This window comes from Oncorhynchus gorbuscha, linkage group LG21 (assembly GCF_021184085.1).
Source record: "Oncorhynchus gorbuscha isolate QuinsamMale2020 ecotype Even-year linkage group LG21, OgorEven_v1.0, whole genome shotgun sequence".
Classification (NCBI taxonomy): domain Eukaryota; kingdom Metazoa; phylum Chordata; class Actinopteri; order Salmoniformes; family Salmonidae; genus Oncorhynchus; species Oncorhynchus gorbuscha.
Window position 1 is genome coordinate 26,472,235 of NC_060193.1, and position 15,126 is coordinate 26,487,360.

Consider the following 15,126-nt stretch of genomic DNA (forward strand, 5'->3'; position numbering starts at 1 on the left):
AAAAAATTGTAGGGCAAAGGTAACGAGGGGGACAATGGCAGGGGATTTCCTAGATAAATGAATGGCCTGACACAGTCCTGCATCAGTTGAGGATAAACGATGTCAGACATTTAACACATTGCATGTGGTAGCTTCTTCCGCTAACAAACTCTATAGTGGATATCCCTATAGATGTTATATATTTTTTTTGTAGGATTACTGGGATAACATGTATATGAATACATAATGTACTGTTGTTTGGATTCTATTCCACATTGATTCAGAGATTCCCTTTTAATAACCCTTAAAGTAGGCGGTGGCCATTTCGGGAATACATCCCTAGTCAAAAAGTCATTGAATTTCATAGACTGACGGGCTATTGAACCTGGGTTGTACTAGAGTCTTTACAGTGAGGGGTGTCAGAAGAACGGGTACTTTTATCAAACCATTTAGGCTGTATGACCTGACTCTGTGTGTTACACTATAATTACAATGACTGTAATACAGTGTAATTCATACTTAGACTATGAATCATCATGCCATGTGATTTTGGAATGCAGTATTACTCAATGAACTATTCCCCAGTTGGCCGTCATTTTTGACCTTGCTCAAAAGTCTGGATTAAAGAGATATTGGACTAAAATAGACGTTTCTACATAACTGAACCCCCTTTCCTTAGCCTTTTATATTTATAAGTATTGAAGTAGTGGTAAAGTAGGTTAAACCCTGAGCACCGTGGGTAAATAGGTGGGCAAATGGTAATGAAAAAGGGGGAAAAAATTATCTAGAGTAATAAAAAGGTGGGTAAAAGCAAAGTTTACCCTCCACTACATCAATAGTTCTAAGTTGTAATAGGCTAGATTTGACACTTCCAATGACTAAGTGACGTTTGTGATTACTTTGCTGTTTTGATCTGGACTATAATCCAATCACATAGTGTATTACAATCCAGAAGGTTCCATCATATAATTTTATTTGCCTGGCCTGATGTGATGTCAAGCAAAGTACAACCTGAGGACCAAGAACAATGAATGTCGTCACTTTATTGATGCACTTTGTGATGTCACCGTCAACTGTACAGAATCAGTAGGCAATAAGGGATATTTGACAAGTTGCAGTTGTCTAGAAGCACATAATACATGTGTAGCTTTGTGTTTTTGTCACGTTGGATTTTGCCGTTTGGCTTAGGCTATGTCTCATGTGACATGAGAAACTGACAAGATTACGTATTTGTTCAGGATGTGGTAGGTTTTGTAATCCAACTTTATATAAATGTTTACCCAGTGTTGCTAGTAGTGAAAGCATCTTCAATGGCCTGTTGAGTGTGATCAAAGTTCATTGTCCTTATTTGACTTCTCCGACCGCATCTGAGTCATGCCACAGCTTTATAGTTTATAGGTCTCGCCAGTAGTGGTGCGTGGGTAAAATCACTGGAGAAGCCAGAAAAAAATGCATTTTATAACCTACAGTATGCGTTGTAATAATTGAGTTTGCTCTATAATCTGTTAGCTCATTTGCCTTGTGACTGTGATATATACAGTGCATTTGGAAAGTATTCAGACCCCTTGACTTTTTTCACATTTTGTAATATCACACAGCCTTATTCTAAAATGGATTAAATACAAAATATTCCTCATCAATCCACACACAATACCCCATAATGGCAAAGCAAAAACAGGTTTTTAGAAATTTTAGCAAATCTATAATAAATAAAAAAACAGAAATACCTTATTTACATAAGTATTCAGACCCTTTGCTATGAGACTTGAAATTGAGCTCAGGTGCATCCTGTTTCGATTGATCATCCTTGAGATGTTTCTACAACTTGATTGGAGTCCATCTGGGGTAAATTCAATTGATTGGATATGATTTGTAAAGGCACACACCTGTCAATTTAAGGTCCCACAGTTGACTGTGCATGTCAGAGCAAAATCCAAGCCATGAGGTCTAAAGAATTGCTTGTAGAGCTCCGAGACAGGATTCTGTCGAGGCACAGATCAGGGGAAGGGTACCAAAACATTTCTGCAGCATTGAAGGTCCCCAAGAACACAGTGGGCTCCATCATTCTTAAATGGAAGAAGTTTGGAACCCCCAAGACTCTTCCTAGAGCGGTGGCCTGGCCAAACTGACCAGTCGGGGGAGAAGGGCCTTGGTCAGGGAGGTGACCAAAAACCCAATGGTCACTCTGATAGAGCTCCAGAGTTCCTCTGTGGAGATGGGAGAACCTTCCATAAGGACAACCATCTCTGCAGCACTCCACCAATCAGGCCTTTATAGTAGAGTGACCAGACGAAAGCCACTCCTCAGTAAAAGGCACATGACAGTGCGCTTGGAGTTTGCCAATTGGCACCTAAAGGACTCTCAGACTATGAGAAACAAGATTCTCTGGTCTGATGAAACTAAGATTGAACTCTTTTGCCTGAATACCAAGCGTCACGTCTGGAGGAAACCTGGCACCATCCCTACTGTGAAGCATGGTGGCAGCATCATGCTGTGGGAATGTTTTTCAGTGGCAGGGACTGAGAGACTAGTCAGGATCGAGGGAAAGATGAATGGAGCAAAGTACAGAGAGGTCCTTGATGAAAACTTGCTCCAGGGCACTCAGGACCTCAGACTGGGGTGAAGGTTCATCTTCCAACAGGACAATGAACCTAAGCACACAGCCAAGACAACGCAGGAAAGGCATCGGGACAAGTCTCTGAATGTCCTTGAGTGGCCTGTGGCCTGATTCTGTGGTGATACTGTACAATACAGGGTATTGCTGCCCCTGTGTGGACTCTTTGATACATTGCAAGTTAAGATTGGATATCCTTTTTAGATTGGGGCCCATATGCCCAACCGTGTATTTTTATTTTATTTAACCATTATTTAACTAGGCAAGTCAGTTAAGAACAAATTATTATTTACAATGACGGTACTAATGGCATAACAGGTTGAGTTCAGTATGACAAATCCATACAAAAAGAATAAGAACACCCCAAATGTATATGTCATAAAGTTTGCCACATTCAAAGAATTATCACACCTGTGGAACAAAGCCTTCATTATGACACACAAAAAAAACACATTCTAGAATATTAAATTCCAATTTTGGAATGATTATTCTCTCAACCACAAAATGATGTTCAAAATGTAATCTGGCAGCAGGAGTGGAGTGTATAGTCAACAGACAGACACCATGACAATCCAATGTTTGTGCCAGATATGCACCTGCGGGTAAGTACCAACATCTCAACCGACAGTGCACTCACACATCGATTTCAGCTGTAGTGTATAATCTAGTGCTTTTATTGGCAAAGAAAAGGTAACAGATGGAGAGAGCTGCAACTACGACACAGCCTACGAGTGCACACTGACTCAAAATCTGCTGCAACATGTCTCATGGCCTATTCTCTTTGATGTCTATCACCAATTTCCACTCCAATTTCGTAACTGGAGTGGACATGAGATGACCAATATGTATGCTCAGCATTCATTTAATTGTTAGTATTTTGTTTACTTAAAGTAGCTGGAATTTATGTAATACATTTCCCCAGCGAATGCCCTGTAAATAACTGTCTACACAGAGCAAAAGCATAGCCGCGTTCTCATCCTTCGAGCGAGCCAGAGCTGGGAGAGTCTAAAACCCCGTTTATACCTAGTGCTAATTTGCGTCCTTTGTCCTTTTCGTGCCCACATTCTGATTGTGCCCACATTTCTAGACAGGTGTGACAATCAAAAGACACATTGTGATCTGGTTGTCATCAGATCATCCCGCTCACCCCCAGAGATAGTCAGACACGCATTGTGTCTGGATATCTTACATGTGTAAACCGATCTGGGCAGAGAAACCATATAAATCATATTATTCCGCCCTCTACAATCATTGACAGGTGGCACCATTGACTGATTACATCAATATGTGTCTTACAATAAATATAATTGTAAAGGAATAGCTGTGAAATCATTTGCATAAAGGAAGGGACCAGGAAATCTGCTCACAATGCAGACACAGTGAACGGATAACTGTGTAGACACATTTCTGGAAATGTAGGCACAATCAGAATGTAGACATGATCAGGATAAAGGACCCATATAAGCATCGGGTATAAACAGGGCTTGTGAGAGTAGAGAGAGTGAATAATCCACGGGCATTTATTTTTAGAAGCTCTCTCGGTCGCTACGCACTTCATGTAGCCTACTACAACACAGCCCATATTCTTCTGGTCAATAATTGAAACGGGTTTGGTACATTGGATTGGAACACAACACCCGAGCGCACAGCGTAAAGACGCGCAGGCCTATACCGTAGTGTGATGTTTCAAGCTATATCCGGAATTTGGAGATGCCCACCTTTGCCAATGAGGTAAAATCATTAACGTTTTTAACTTTGCGGTCTTTAAATACCTCGGATCGTGCATGGAGTGTGAGTTAGATTCTGATGATGGAGAGAGGATATGGCTGTAAAATCCTTGATGGGAGAAAGGGGGGTGAAAGGGGAGTGGGTTGCAATACAGTTTTACCTGAAGGTAGGGTAGGGTACGTGCATACCAACATAATGCAAATATATTGACTGTGACCCAATGAAAGCACATGATCATTATACATCATGCTAGTGTTATCGTTCATCTTCTAATTACATTTACAAGTTTAACTGCCTATACTTATTTTGCATGCTGTGTGACACCAAATTATGTTTTTAATGTAGTTTATCTGAGAGAAGAGAGACAAACCTAGTCGGAGCCTAATATAATTGTAATATTATTCTGATAAGAACTACATTCGCTGAGGCAAGGACAGCTCATTATAATGGCTGGAACTGAGCGAATGGAAGGGCATCAAACACATGGAGACCATGTGTTTGATACCGTTCTGTTCCAGCCGTTACCACGAGCCACTTCTCCCTAATTAAGGTGCCACCAACCTCCCTCCTGTGGTTCAGGACACCACTTTGACCAACAGCAGATTCTCAACAACACACTCTGTTGCGCCATTCCAACCAATCCCAACACGTTATCCCTTTCCTCTGGCAGGCATCACCACTGCTCACGAGGATCCCTTCCAGAGGAACCGTGTGTCCTGATCCCAGGCTGCATGGTCTCGGAATACCAGGAAAAGTACCCTGCCTACTGCACCACTGTTGTCCGGGCAGCCAAGAAGCAGAATAATGAGTATCAGCGTCTGGAGGGAAGGATATCCAACATGACTACTTTCAAGTGAGACACACATAATTCATCAAAGAAGATATGATATTCTGGTAGAAAAAGAGTGAATGACAACATTCACAGTTTAATTGTTTGCGCAGTTTATTCAGTCTGCACGTTGCAAGTCATGAGGGTCATGTCTTCCAGGTCAGACTACGTGGCCCATGAAGTGACCCAGAGGCCCCCAAAGGTCACGAAGGTGTATGTGCCACCTGACGGGAGAATGAGACACAGCAGCACCTACGCCAGGGACTACCCAACACACCCTGTTCAGAAGCACATCGTGACCAAGCCAGAAGAGTATCATCCGCCCACAGCAAAGATGGTCGCTCAGTCCTTATACAAAGGTACAGAAACTGTGTCTTTAATAGGAGAATAGTTTAAGATTCAGGCTACTCAGTATACAGAAGATTAATAAATCAGTTGTAATCAAATCAACAATAATTGTTCAAATCAAATTAATACATCTTGGAGTTAACATTGGGTCGCTCGTAGAATTTGTAAATGTTTCTAATGATCAGAGACGACAATGGATTGACATAAAATGTAGTCCTCTCACTCGATTGTTTCCAGGGGAATTCCGAGCATGGCACAACCAGAAAGTCCAACCCTACAGGACCTGTGACAACCTGAAGCTGAACGACGGCAAGTTCGAGGTGACCACCACCTTCCAAGACGACTACTGCCACAAGGGCCCAGCTGAGGCCAGGGAGAGCTTCAAACCGGCTGCTGACGCCCGGGAGACCCTGCACTTTGACGGCGCCACCAACTACCAGACGCAGTATGTCCCCCACCCGGTCCAGCCCAGGCAGCCCAAAGAGAGGGCCGTCTACAGGCCCACCAGCGCCCCCCTCAATGGGGTCTCCACCCACAGGCAGGATTACCGGGGCCTGCCAGCTGAGCCCGCCAAGCCCTTTAGGGCCAAGGTGGCCTGGGAGAGCAGCCCGGCTGTATTCCAGGGGACCAGTGAGTTCCGCGACCAGTACAAGGCCTGGCCCCTGCAGCCCAAGCACCGGCACCAGGCTGAGGAGTACTGCCCACCCGAGGGCACTATGGTCGGTCTGTCCACAGCTCATGCTGACTATGTCGACCACGAGAGCCAGCAGCGGCCCCAGTCCGCCCGTCCCCCAGTCGAGGCCTGGACAAAGGAGGCCAGAGAGCCCCTCCAGACCAGGTCCACCATGAAGGAGGACTACCGGACCTGGGACGTGGTCCGTCGTCCCCCCATGGTCTATGCAGATGAGCTAGAGAAACCCAAGGGGGCTTTCGCCAACACCACCACCTTCCGCTCAGCATACACGCCCAAGACGGCCCAGCGCGCCACCAGCTTTAAACCCACCCAGAAGCTGCTGAGCCCCCAGACCATGGATGAAGACTCCATCTATCGCTCCACCTACACACCCAAGGAAATCCCACCTTGTCCAGCCCGGGATGGCTGTCCTCCTGGCTTTGAGTACAGCTCCATGGGGGCTGGAGGACACAGGCTGTACCGAACCATCTCGGTACAGAAAACGGGGCTGAGTCAGCTGGCCGCTGCAACGTCCGATAAGCCCTCTTACTCCCACAGCAGAAAGAGCTGCAGGGTCCCCAGCCGAGCCAAGAGGGCGCCATAGAGTCCCGATCACAAACCTGCACACACACAGATAGCTAGAGGGGATTCTTATATTTCTATTCAAATATATTAATAGACATTTTAGATGAATTCATCATGAGCACCTCAGGTATTTTGTATGGTCACTCACATAAAAAAAAATGCATAATCCTGATTGTGCATGTGTTTTTTTATATACAAAGAATTCATAACAATTCTTACTTTGAATATTATGTCATTGTTAAGCTGTTTTCTATTTAATGATAACAATGTGGACACGAAGATCAGACACCATTTAGCATGGTAATGCACCTAATGCGTGTGAGCAATATAATCCATGAGGCGTTTGTTCATGGTCTGAATAAAAATTAGCCACAAGTCCATTACTATGCACCAAAATGTATATTTATTATTTAGAAAATAGTACAAATTTCTTCAAAAAGAAAAGGTTATCGTTGCCATGTTACCGAAACATTGTTCTTGAACAAAGCTTTTCTGGGCACGTTTGAAAATCATATTTACAGTATATACATTCACATTTCATAACTGAAATTTTGGCACCTCTCTCTGCAACACAAAAAACTAGTGAGCGAACCTATTCCCAATTTAAATAACGGAGCAGATTTCTGCTTGTAAAACAGTCGCCATACATGAAAACCTTCCAGTCAGTGGAAGGTTATCGTGTATCCCTTTTAAAACTACAACATCCCCTTTAAAACCATGGCTTCTCTCTGCTTGTACCATTCTCATGAAAATAAAAACAAAGCTTCACAAAAACATCATCCTATGTAGAAATGACAAAATGGCCGACAGTCAAACTCTTAAGGAAGAAAATGATTCAGAAAAGAAAGGACGCACAGTAGAACTTGACAGTCTTGATCAGTCCTCCATGATGCGGATGTGTTTAGTGGCCTCCTGGCCCTAGCTATGATGATTTTCTCAGCTTTGGAAATGAGCTGGGGCAGAAAAAGATACAACGGAGACATTGCTCTGTTAAAATCAATTAAGGCATATAATAATGAGTGAACATGCTCATTAACAAAATGTTTCTCCTCAAATTAAAATGGTTGGGTGCTGCTAGAGATCCTTGTACATAATCCATATAAATTCAAATGGAGGGGAATCTTATTTTCTCTGTGCCTCTTTTCTTGTCTCTGGGTCGGTTCAGCTTAGCTTGGCGGTCCACCAGGATCTTCTGCCAGTACCTTTGTTCATGGTCGCCTAAAAGTACAAATGTATGAACAATTGAGCAATTGTTAATTTTGATGTGACATAATTCAGCCACATTTTTCACCTAATGAGCAAATGAAGCCAAATGAATTAAACATCTTTCGCTAAAAGACATCCATTCATGAATATGCTTTCTTGATCTTCTAATGATGACGCTGTAAGAGGAATCGGAAAAACAACTGTTAATATATAATATTATATGCCGTTTAGCGTCCGCTTTTATCCAAACCAACTTAGTCATGTGGGTGGTCCCTGGAATCCAACCTATTATCCTGCCGTTGCAAGCGCCATACTCTACCAATTGAGCTACAGAGGAACCCCAACTGTTAATTGACCATTATCTTACATCTCCATTGCTTCTGTTCAGATGTAGTAAATAGTTAGTGGCCCTGTTTGAATTCTCCCAAATACATCCCTCCTTCCTCCCATCACTTGCAGAAATCACTGATCTCTGTGTTGCTCTCACTAGCCATGTCAGCTCAGTGATTACCTCAAGATAGGGAGGAAGGAAGGACGCAATTAAAGATGATTTGAACAGGGCCGTTGATGACCTACAGAGAAGTAATGGGAGAGTCAGCATACCAGAGAGGAACTCTAGCTGCCAGCTGTGTTTGTTCTGCAGCCCGGTGCGAGCATCAATGATGGCCTTGGCCTCGACTGGACTCTTGAAGCGGACGTAACCCTCAGCGTCACCCTCTATGGCGTCCACATACACCACTGGGGAAACCTCTGCGAGAGCATCCTAGACACACGGGCAAACACAAACTGTTGTCTAGAAGAATACATGGCTCTAATCATTTTCACATGGTAAAAGAAGAGTTAAAAGCACATCTCTACCTTGATGACTTTTCTGCCAGGAAAGGGTTTGGTGAGTGTGATCTAGATGATGCAGCCCCGAGAGAAGTCTCCTTTTCACCTGCCTTTACTCTCCTCAGCTTAGGAAAAAAAGAAACAAGACTAAAATAGATGGTGAAGACATAATATTGTGTTCGGAAATGCTCAATTGTAAGGGAACCGGTTTCAAATGTTTTACAGCATTTATTGTAATGTAATATGTGGACAGCAAACTAACATTTGACTCGATATGTTCAATATTTGGGGAGTTCATATGACGGGCCTTAATTATGCAGAAGTTGTACTACTGACAGATAGCTACGTAGTGGGTAAATATTAGGCAATAACGCAACATGCAACAATCCCAAAGATTTTACTGAGTTACAGTTCATATGAGGAAATCAGTCAATTTAAATAAATTCATCAGGCCCTAATCTATGGATTTAACATGACTGGGAATACAGATATGCATCTGTTGGTCACAGACACCGAAACAAAAAAATTAGGGGCGTGGATCAGAAAACCTGTCAGTATCTGGTGTGACCACCATTTGTCGCATGCAGCGTGCCATCTCCTTCACATAGAGTTGATCAGGCTGTTGATTGTGGCCTGTTGTCCCACTCTTCTTCAATGGATGTGTGAAGTTGCTGGATATTGGCGGATACTGGAGCATGCGGTCGTACAAGTCGATCCTGAACCTCCCAAACATGCTCAATGGGTGACATGTCTGGTGAGTATGCAGGCCATGGAAGAACTGGGACATTTTAAGCTTTCAGGAATTGTGTACAGGTCCTTGCGACATGGGGCCGTGCATTATCATGCTGAAACATGAGGTGATGGAGGGGGTTGAATGGCACGACAATGGGCCTCAGGATCTCGGCACGGTATCTCTGTGCATTCAAATTGCCATTGATAAAATGCAATTGTGTTCATTGTCCGTAGTTTATGCCTGCCCATACCGTAACCCCACCGCCATCATGGGGCACTCTGTTCATAACATTGACGTCAGCCAACCGCTTGGCAAAGGAAAAATGCTCACTAACAGGGATGTCAACACATTTGTGCACAATGTTTGAGAAATAAGCTGTGCATATGGAAAAAGTCTGGGAGAAATGCTCACTAACTCACTCAAATCTAATTTCTCTCAAATTGTGCACAAATTGGTTTACATCCCTGTAACATCCCTGTAAACCAATTTGTGCACAATATGAGAGAAATAAGGTTTTAGTGCGTATGGAACATTTCTGGGATCTTTTATTTCCGCTCATGAAACGTCATGTATGTTGGGACCAACACTTTACATGTTGCGTTTCTATTCTTGTTCAGTATAGGCACTTACATGTCTGTTGCAGACTGGTTTCCATCTTCCCTCCTGCCCCCTTGTGGTGGAGCTTGGTCAAGCAAGTCTTCAGAGCTCCCATGCTCCTCTTCTGCAGGGTCATATACTCCTGCTTCAGCCAGTCCTTCCTTCCATCCAGAGCCAGGAGAGATAGATAAAGAAGAGAGAGAGAGAACAAAAGAAAGAGCTTGATTCTAAATAATATCTTGTCACTAGGGTATTGGATTGTTCAATAAAGATGCTATGTTTTAGGGATTTATTTAGATTACATCAATGCTGTTGGTCTGATTGACTAAGAGTAAGCTAGTAGTCATAAAGATGCATGATGGTTCTTACTTGGAGAGGAATAACCTCTTCCCTGATCTTCACCCTCTCCTTGTGCTTCTTCTTCCTTGTCCTCTTGGCTTTCAGTGGAAAGTCTTCCATCTTCTCCTCCTCTTCCTCACCCTTGACTTGCAGGTCTGGAAGAACACAAGATTATTATTAGGCTTTATTCGTCACTGCTGACCAACTCACCATAGTGTCGGACCAGGAGACCATCCTTAGTGCAGGATTTAGTCAAACCTGCCCACGTGTTATTCTGAACCAGGATCCATCTACCTGTTAATGAGAGGCGTGTACCCAGATTTTCTTGTATGCCAAACCATTTTGTGTGATTTTATCTGTTCACAAGCAATTAGTGATGGTGGAGAGGTGATAGTTACATATAGGGATATAATTTGACGATATATTGTATCATTTTGACAATATCGCAATATTATTTTTTGCACAGTTGCACCAAAACTCAATTTTTCCTTCATAGCTGGTTCTCCATCTTTTTAAATAGGGAGCCAATTTGTTTTTACCACTTTTATTTCCATGACTGATCAAAACTCGTTCTCATGGCTCTCGTCTCTCTGCAGCAGACATATGGTGAGCAATACGTTTGGAGCATCGCAATAAAATCACAGTATCGAATCACAATACATATAGAATCGTGCAATATTGCAATACATATCGTATCGGCACCAAAGTATCATGATATCGTGTCGTGAGGTAAGTAATTCCCGGCCCTACAAGCAATGTGATGCGAGTTCAATATAATGAAGTACCTTTCCCATCGCTCTCCACCTTGTCATCCTCACTCGTCTACCTCAGCTTGGATGGCATGTCTCCCTGTGCGTCACTCTCTGAGCTCTCCCCTGTCTGGGACCGCCGAGGCATCCTTTTTGGCTCTCTCCCTGGATTTACTCTCCTCCTCTTTGTCGTCTGCAAAGACAGACACACACAGTAGATTAACAGATGGTAAAGGGTGTTAACTTGACACTTTGAGCGTTGGCACTTAAATCAAAAGTGGCCAATATACGCATTTGTTCTTATTTTGTGTAGTCACTCTGGAGTTAACCAGTGATGCTACATTCTTCCCAATACCCACCTTGTGTGGTGTTCAGGGAGGGTGGATCAGGGATAGGCTTCCTGTTCTTGGTCTTGGGAAAGATGCCAGGCTTCCTGGGGACGTCCTCTGGAGGGTTGTTTAGCATCTGGACAAGGAGAACATGGTTAAGTTATCTACAGGTTTGTTACTACATAGGACACGTCAATGAAATACAGAGGAATCTTTATGATATCTCACCTCTACGGCTTTCTGTGCTTCCTCTTCCGTCTCAAACTCAATGAAGGCGAACCCTTTGGAGTGGCCCGTGGTTTTGTATCTCGGCACGCTGACGTAAACCACATTTTCACATTTGGTGAACACTTGCTCTAGCCAGTCGTGGGTTACTTTCTTGGGCAGAAGTTCCTGGGGGGAAGCTGTATTTTATAATAGCCAAAGGACCACGTCATGAATTGACAAACATGAATGTAACTGGTATTTACCAAGATTGTTCGGTTGTCTACATGTTTTGCATCCTTTCCTATTGGACGTTTCTGTCAAACTTTAGTTCCCTCTAGGTTGATCTAAAGGACCAAAACAGATCACAGTCAACATCGTAAGTCTATGGATTCAATACAAAACTCCAACCAGCATGCAACTGAACAACTGAATATGTACAGTAGTACTTTACCTCAACAGATTAATTTTTCAGCGCCCTTGCAATCAGTTGTCTGATTTTTCATTCAGATGAAGGATGTCAACACTGATTAGTCAACATCTGTAGAAAATAAAACCCCTGATAGTTGACAGTAGCCGCTCAACTCGCTTCAAATGAAAGTAACATAGGGAAAGTAAACTAGACGGCTACTACACCAGTGCTGCTCATTGCTATGACTTACATCCATCTTGTGACTCCTCAATGAGTCGTCTCAGAAGCCTGTCCTTGTGAAGGTTGACATCCCCGAACTAGACGTCCACCTGTTTCTTCACATCTGCCATCACTAGTTTCACACACGGGACCGCTTCTTCTTCTCATTCTCTTTGTTCTTTCCACTGAGGTCTATGGTGGACGTGGCACCACAGCCCACTGCTCTTTTCTCGGTGTCAACCATGATCTGATAACACTTGAGTGAGGGGTACATAAAGCATGATCATATAGCTACACATGTCATGCGTGATGTATTGTTGTCTCTACCTTCTTGCTGTTGTCAGTGCCCAATAATGTTTGTGCCATGTTCTGTGCTGCTACCATGTTGTGTTGTCATGTGTTGCTGCCTTGCTATGTTGTTACCATAGGTCTCTCTTGTCATGTGTTTTCTCCTATATTTAAATATTTGTATTTTTAATCCCAGCCCCCGTCCTCGCAGGAGGCTTTTTGTTAGGCCGTCATTGTAAATAAGAATGTGTTCTTAGCTGACTTGCCTAGTTAAATATATATATATATTTTTTTAAGTGTAAAATTACACTGAAGGTAGCTATTGGCATTAGTTCATCATAAGCTAACTAGTTTTTTTTTAAATTCTGCTAATTGAGAACACGGAGTCAAATGTTCATTTTATGTGGCTAACGTGCATTTAGTTAGCTAGCTAGAAAGGCAGTCGGCACTGATAGCCATAGCAAGGAGACCCCTCACCTCAAATATATTTCAGAATTAAGCAGATAGCAAATTGAACAGAAGACATGACCTTATTATCTGCGATAAACATGTTTAATTTAGCTAGCTAACGTAGCTTTCAGACTTAAGACTAGAGCTACTAGCGTTTGGTTTGTTTTCGCCAACTGTGAGGTCCTCATACAATAAGAAACAGTGTATGACAACCTTTCTTCATGAATAATTAGTTGGTAAACACACTCTAAATTAGAAAATGTGTACACCCAAATTCCACGTCATTATACATGTTAGAGGAACCACGTTAAACACAGGCTCTCGTACCAAAACTTAAATAAGATTGTATTTTTCTAACCGAGCTTTCTGCAAACCTATTTTGTCTCTTGTTGATGACGCGTCATCTGTGGGAATTCAAAAAAGGAGGGAAATACCATAGAGATTGATAGAGGCCTCTAGTGACCAAAAGGCGATTTTAGCATGGCCAGCGGCATTGAGGGCTTCCTCCATGCTTCCGCCATTTTAAAGTATTCAAAGTAGTCAACTGAGTGGGGATTCATATGGGTTGTAAAGCCTCAATGGCGCCCCCCATGCTGTCACAGAGGCTATGATTTCAAACATATAAATATCAGTCCTCTATCTATCTCTATGGTAAATACCAAATCCTTTGTAGCCTGTTCAGGAAATTTACTCTATATTTTCGCTAGAAATGCAAATTTGGTTCATTTTCCTTACGGATATAATTATATATATTCTAGTTGTGTAAGAAAACGCTAGAGTCGCCTAATTTTATGAATTGAGAATCCGTTTGGTCTACATTGTGATTGCCTAGGGCAAACTGTTTTTATTATAAATCCAAGCCTTTCTTCTGCCCTATGAAAATATTGATACCACCTCTCTCTCTGTCTCTCTCTCTGTCTCTCTCTGTCTCTCTCTCTCTCTCTCTCTCTCTCTCTCTCTCTCTCTCTCTCTCTCTCTCACACACACACACACACACACACACACACACACACACACACACACACACACACACACACACACACACACACACACACACACACACACACACACACACACACACACACACACACACACACACACACACACACACACACACACACACACACACACACACACACACACACACACACACACTCACCTCAATAGAATTAGGAATTAGAATACTCATTCTAATCTCTATCCATGACATGTACAACATGCATTACGTATTACCGTAATAAAGACGAGTTTGGTTATCTACCGTCCATCATAATGAGAGATGGGGTTGCACAAGAGACGGCCGCTGTCCACCGCATGGCGGTGCTGAACATCAGATCGCGGGATTCCGCTTCAGTCGCTGTATGTTAAAAAATTGTGTTGAATAGCCAATAGCGTCTGTTTTCTTGTTGTTCAGGTAGGATTACTTTAGCACCATCGTGTTTTTGACTGACAGCTGTGACAAAGTCACCACACAGGTCTACTAGAACTTGAACAGATTTTTGCTCTTTTTGTTTTTTGTTTTACAAATTTGATTCAATATCAAACGACAAGAAAGTAGGTATATTTTGGCAGATTTGTGTTGGACTCTGTTCAACAAACCATTTATACAATGTCTACAGATAGGTTAACAAGCTTAATTTGATTAACACTGTATGTGCTATGATAATAATAACATTAACAACACTTGTATATAACAGGACTTGGAAGATAGTGAAAAATGGATGGAGGAGGCGGCAAAGGAAGAAGAGCCAGTTGCTCAGCTAAAGGAATAGATGAAGGACAAGTCTGACAAGGTAATATTGGTCCTCTGGTCATTTGGGTTATTTGATATGTTTAATCTATCTGGTACAAACTTGATTCAATGTCAGACTAAAGGTGGTATGTCTATTTTGGCCACTTTTTTTTACAGTCGTTTTATCAAAACGTTTATAGAATTTCTACAGATTAAAAAACTCATTACTTTCATTTTGACGAACAGGACTTGGAAGATAGTCATCAGAGGAAATGGATGGA

At 42.5% G+C, this 15,126-nt stretch overlaps 1 protein-coding gene and 1 pseudogene across 1 annotated transcript; one reads left to right on the forward strand and one right to left on the reverse strand.

The window, feature by feature from the left end:
* The first annotated feature begins 4,094 nt into the window (after window positions 1–4,094).
* Window positions 4,095–6,924, forward strand: LOC124008949 (stabilizer of axonemal microtubules 2-like). Its single transcript, XM_046320550.1, has 4 exons — window positions 4,095–4,324; window positions 4,992–5,174; window positions 5,310–5,509; window positions 5,736–6,924. Exons 1-4 carry the CDS (start codon window positions 4,275–4,277, stop codon window positions 6,773–6,775), a joined length of 1,473 nt encoding a protein of 490 aa, XP_046176506.1. The 5' UTR covers window positions 4,095–4,274; the 3' UTR covers window positions 6,776–6,924.
* Window positions 6,925–7,140: 216 nt separating this feature from the next.
* Window positions 7,141–13,488, reverse strand: LOC124008002 (annotated as a pseudogene).
* Window positions 13,489–15,126: the final 1,638 nt, after the last annotated feature.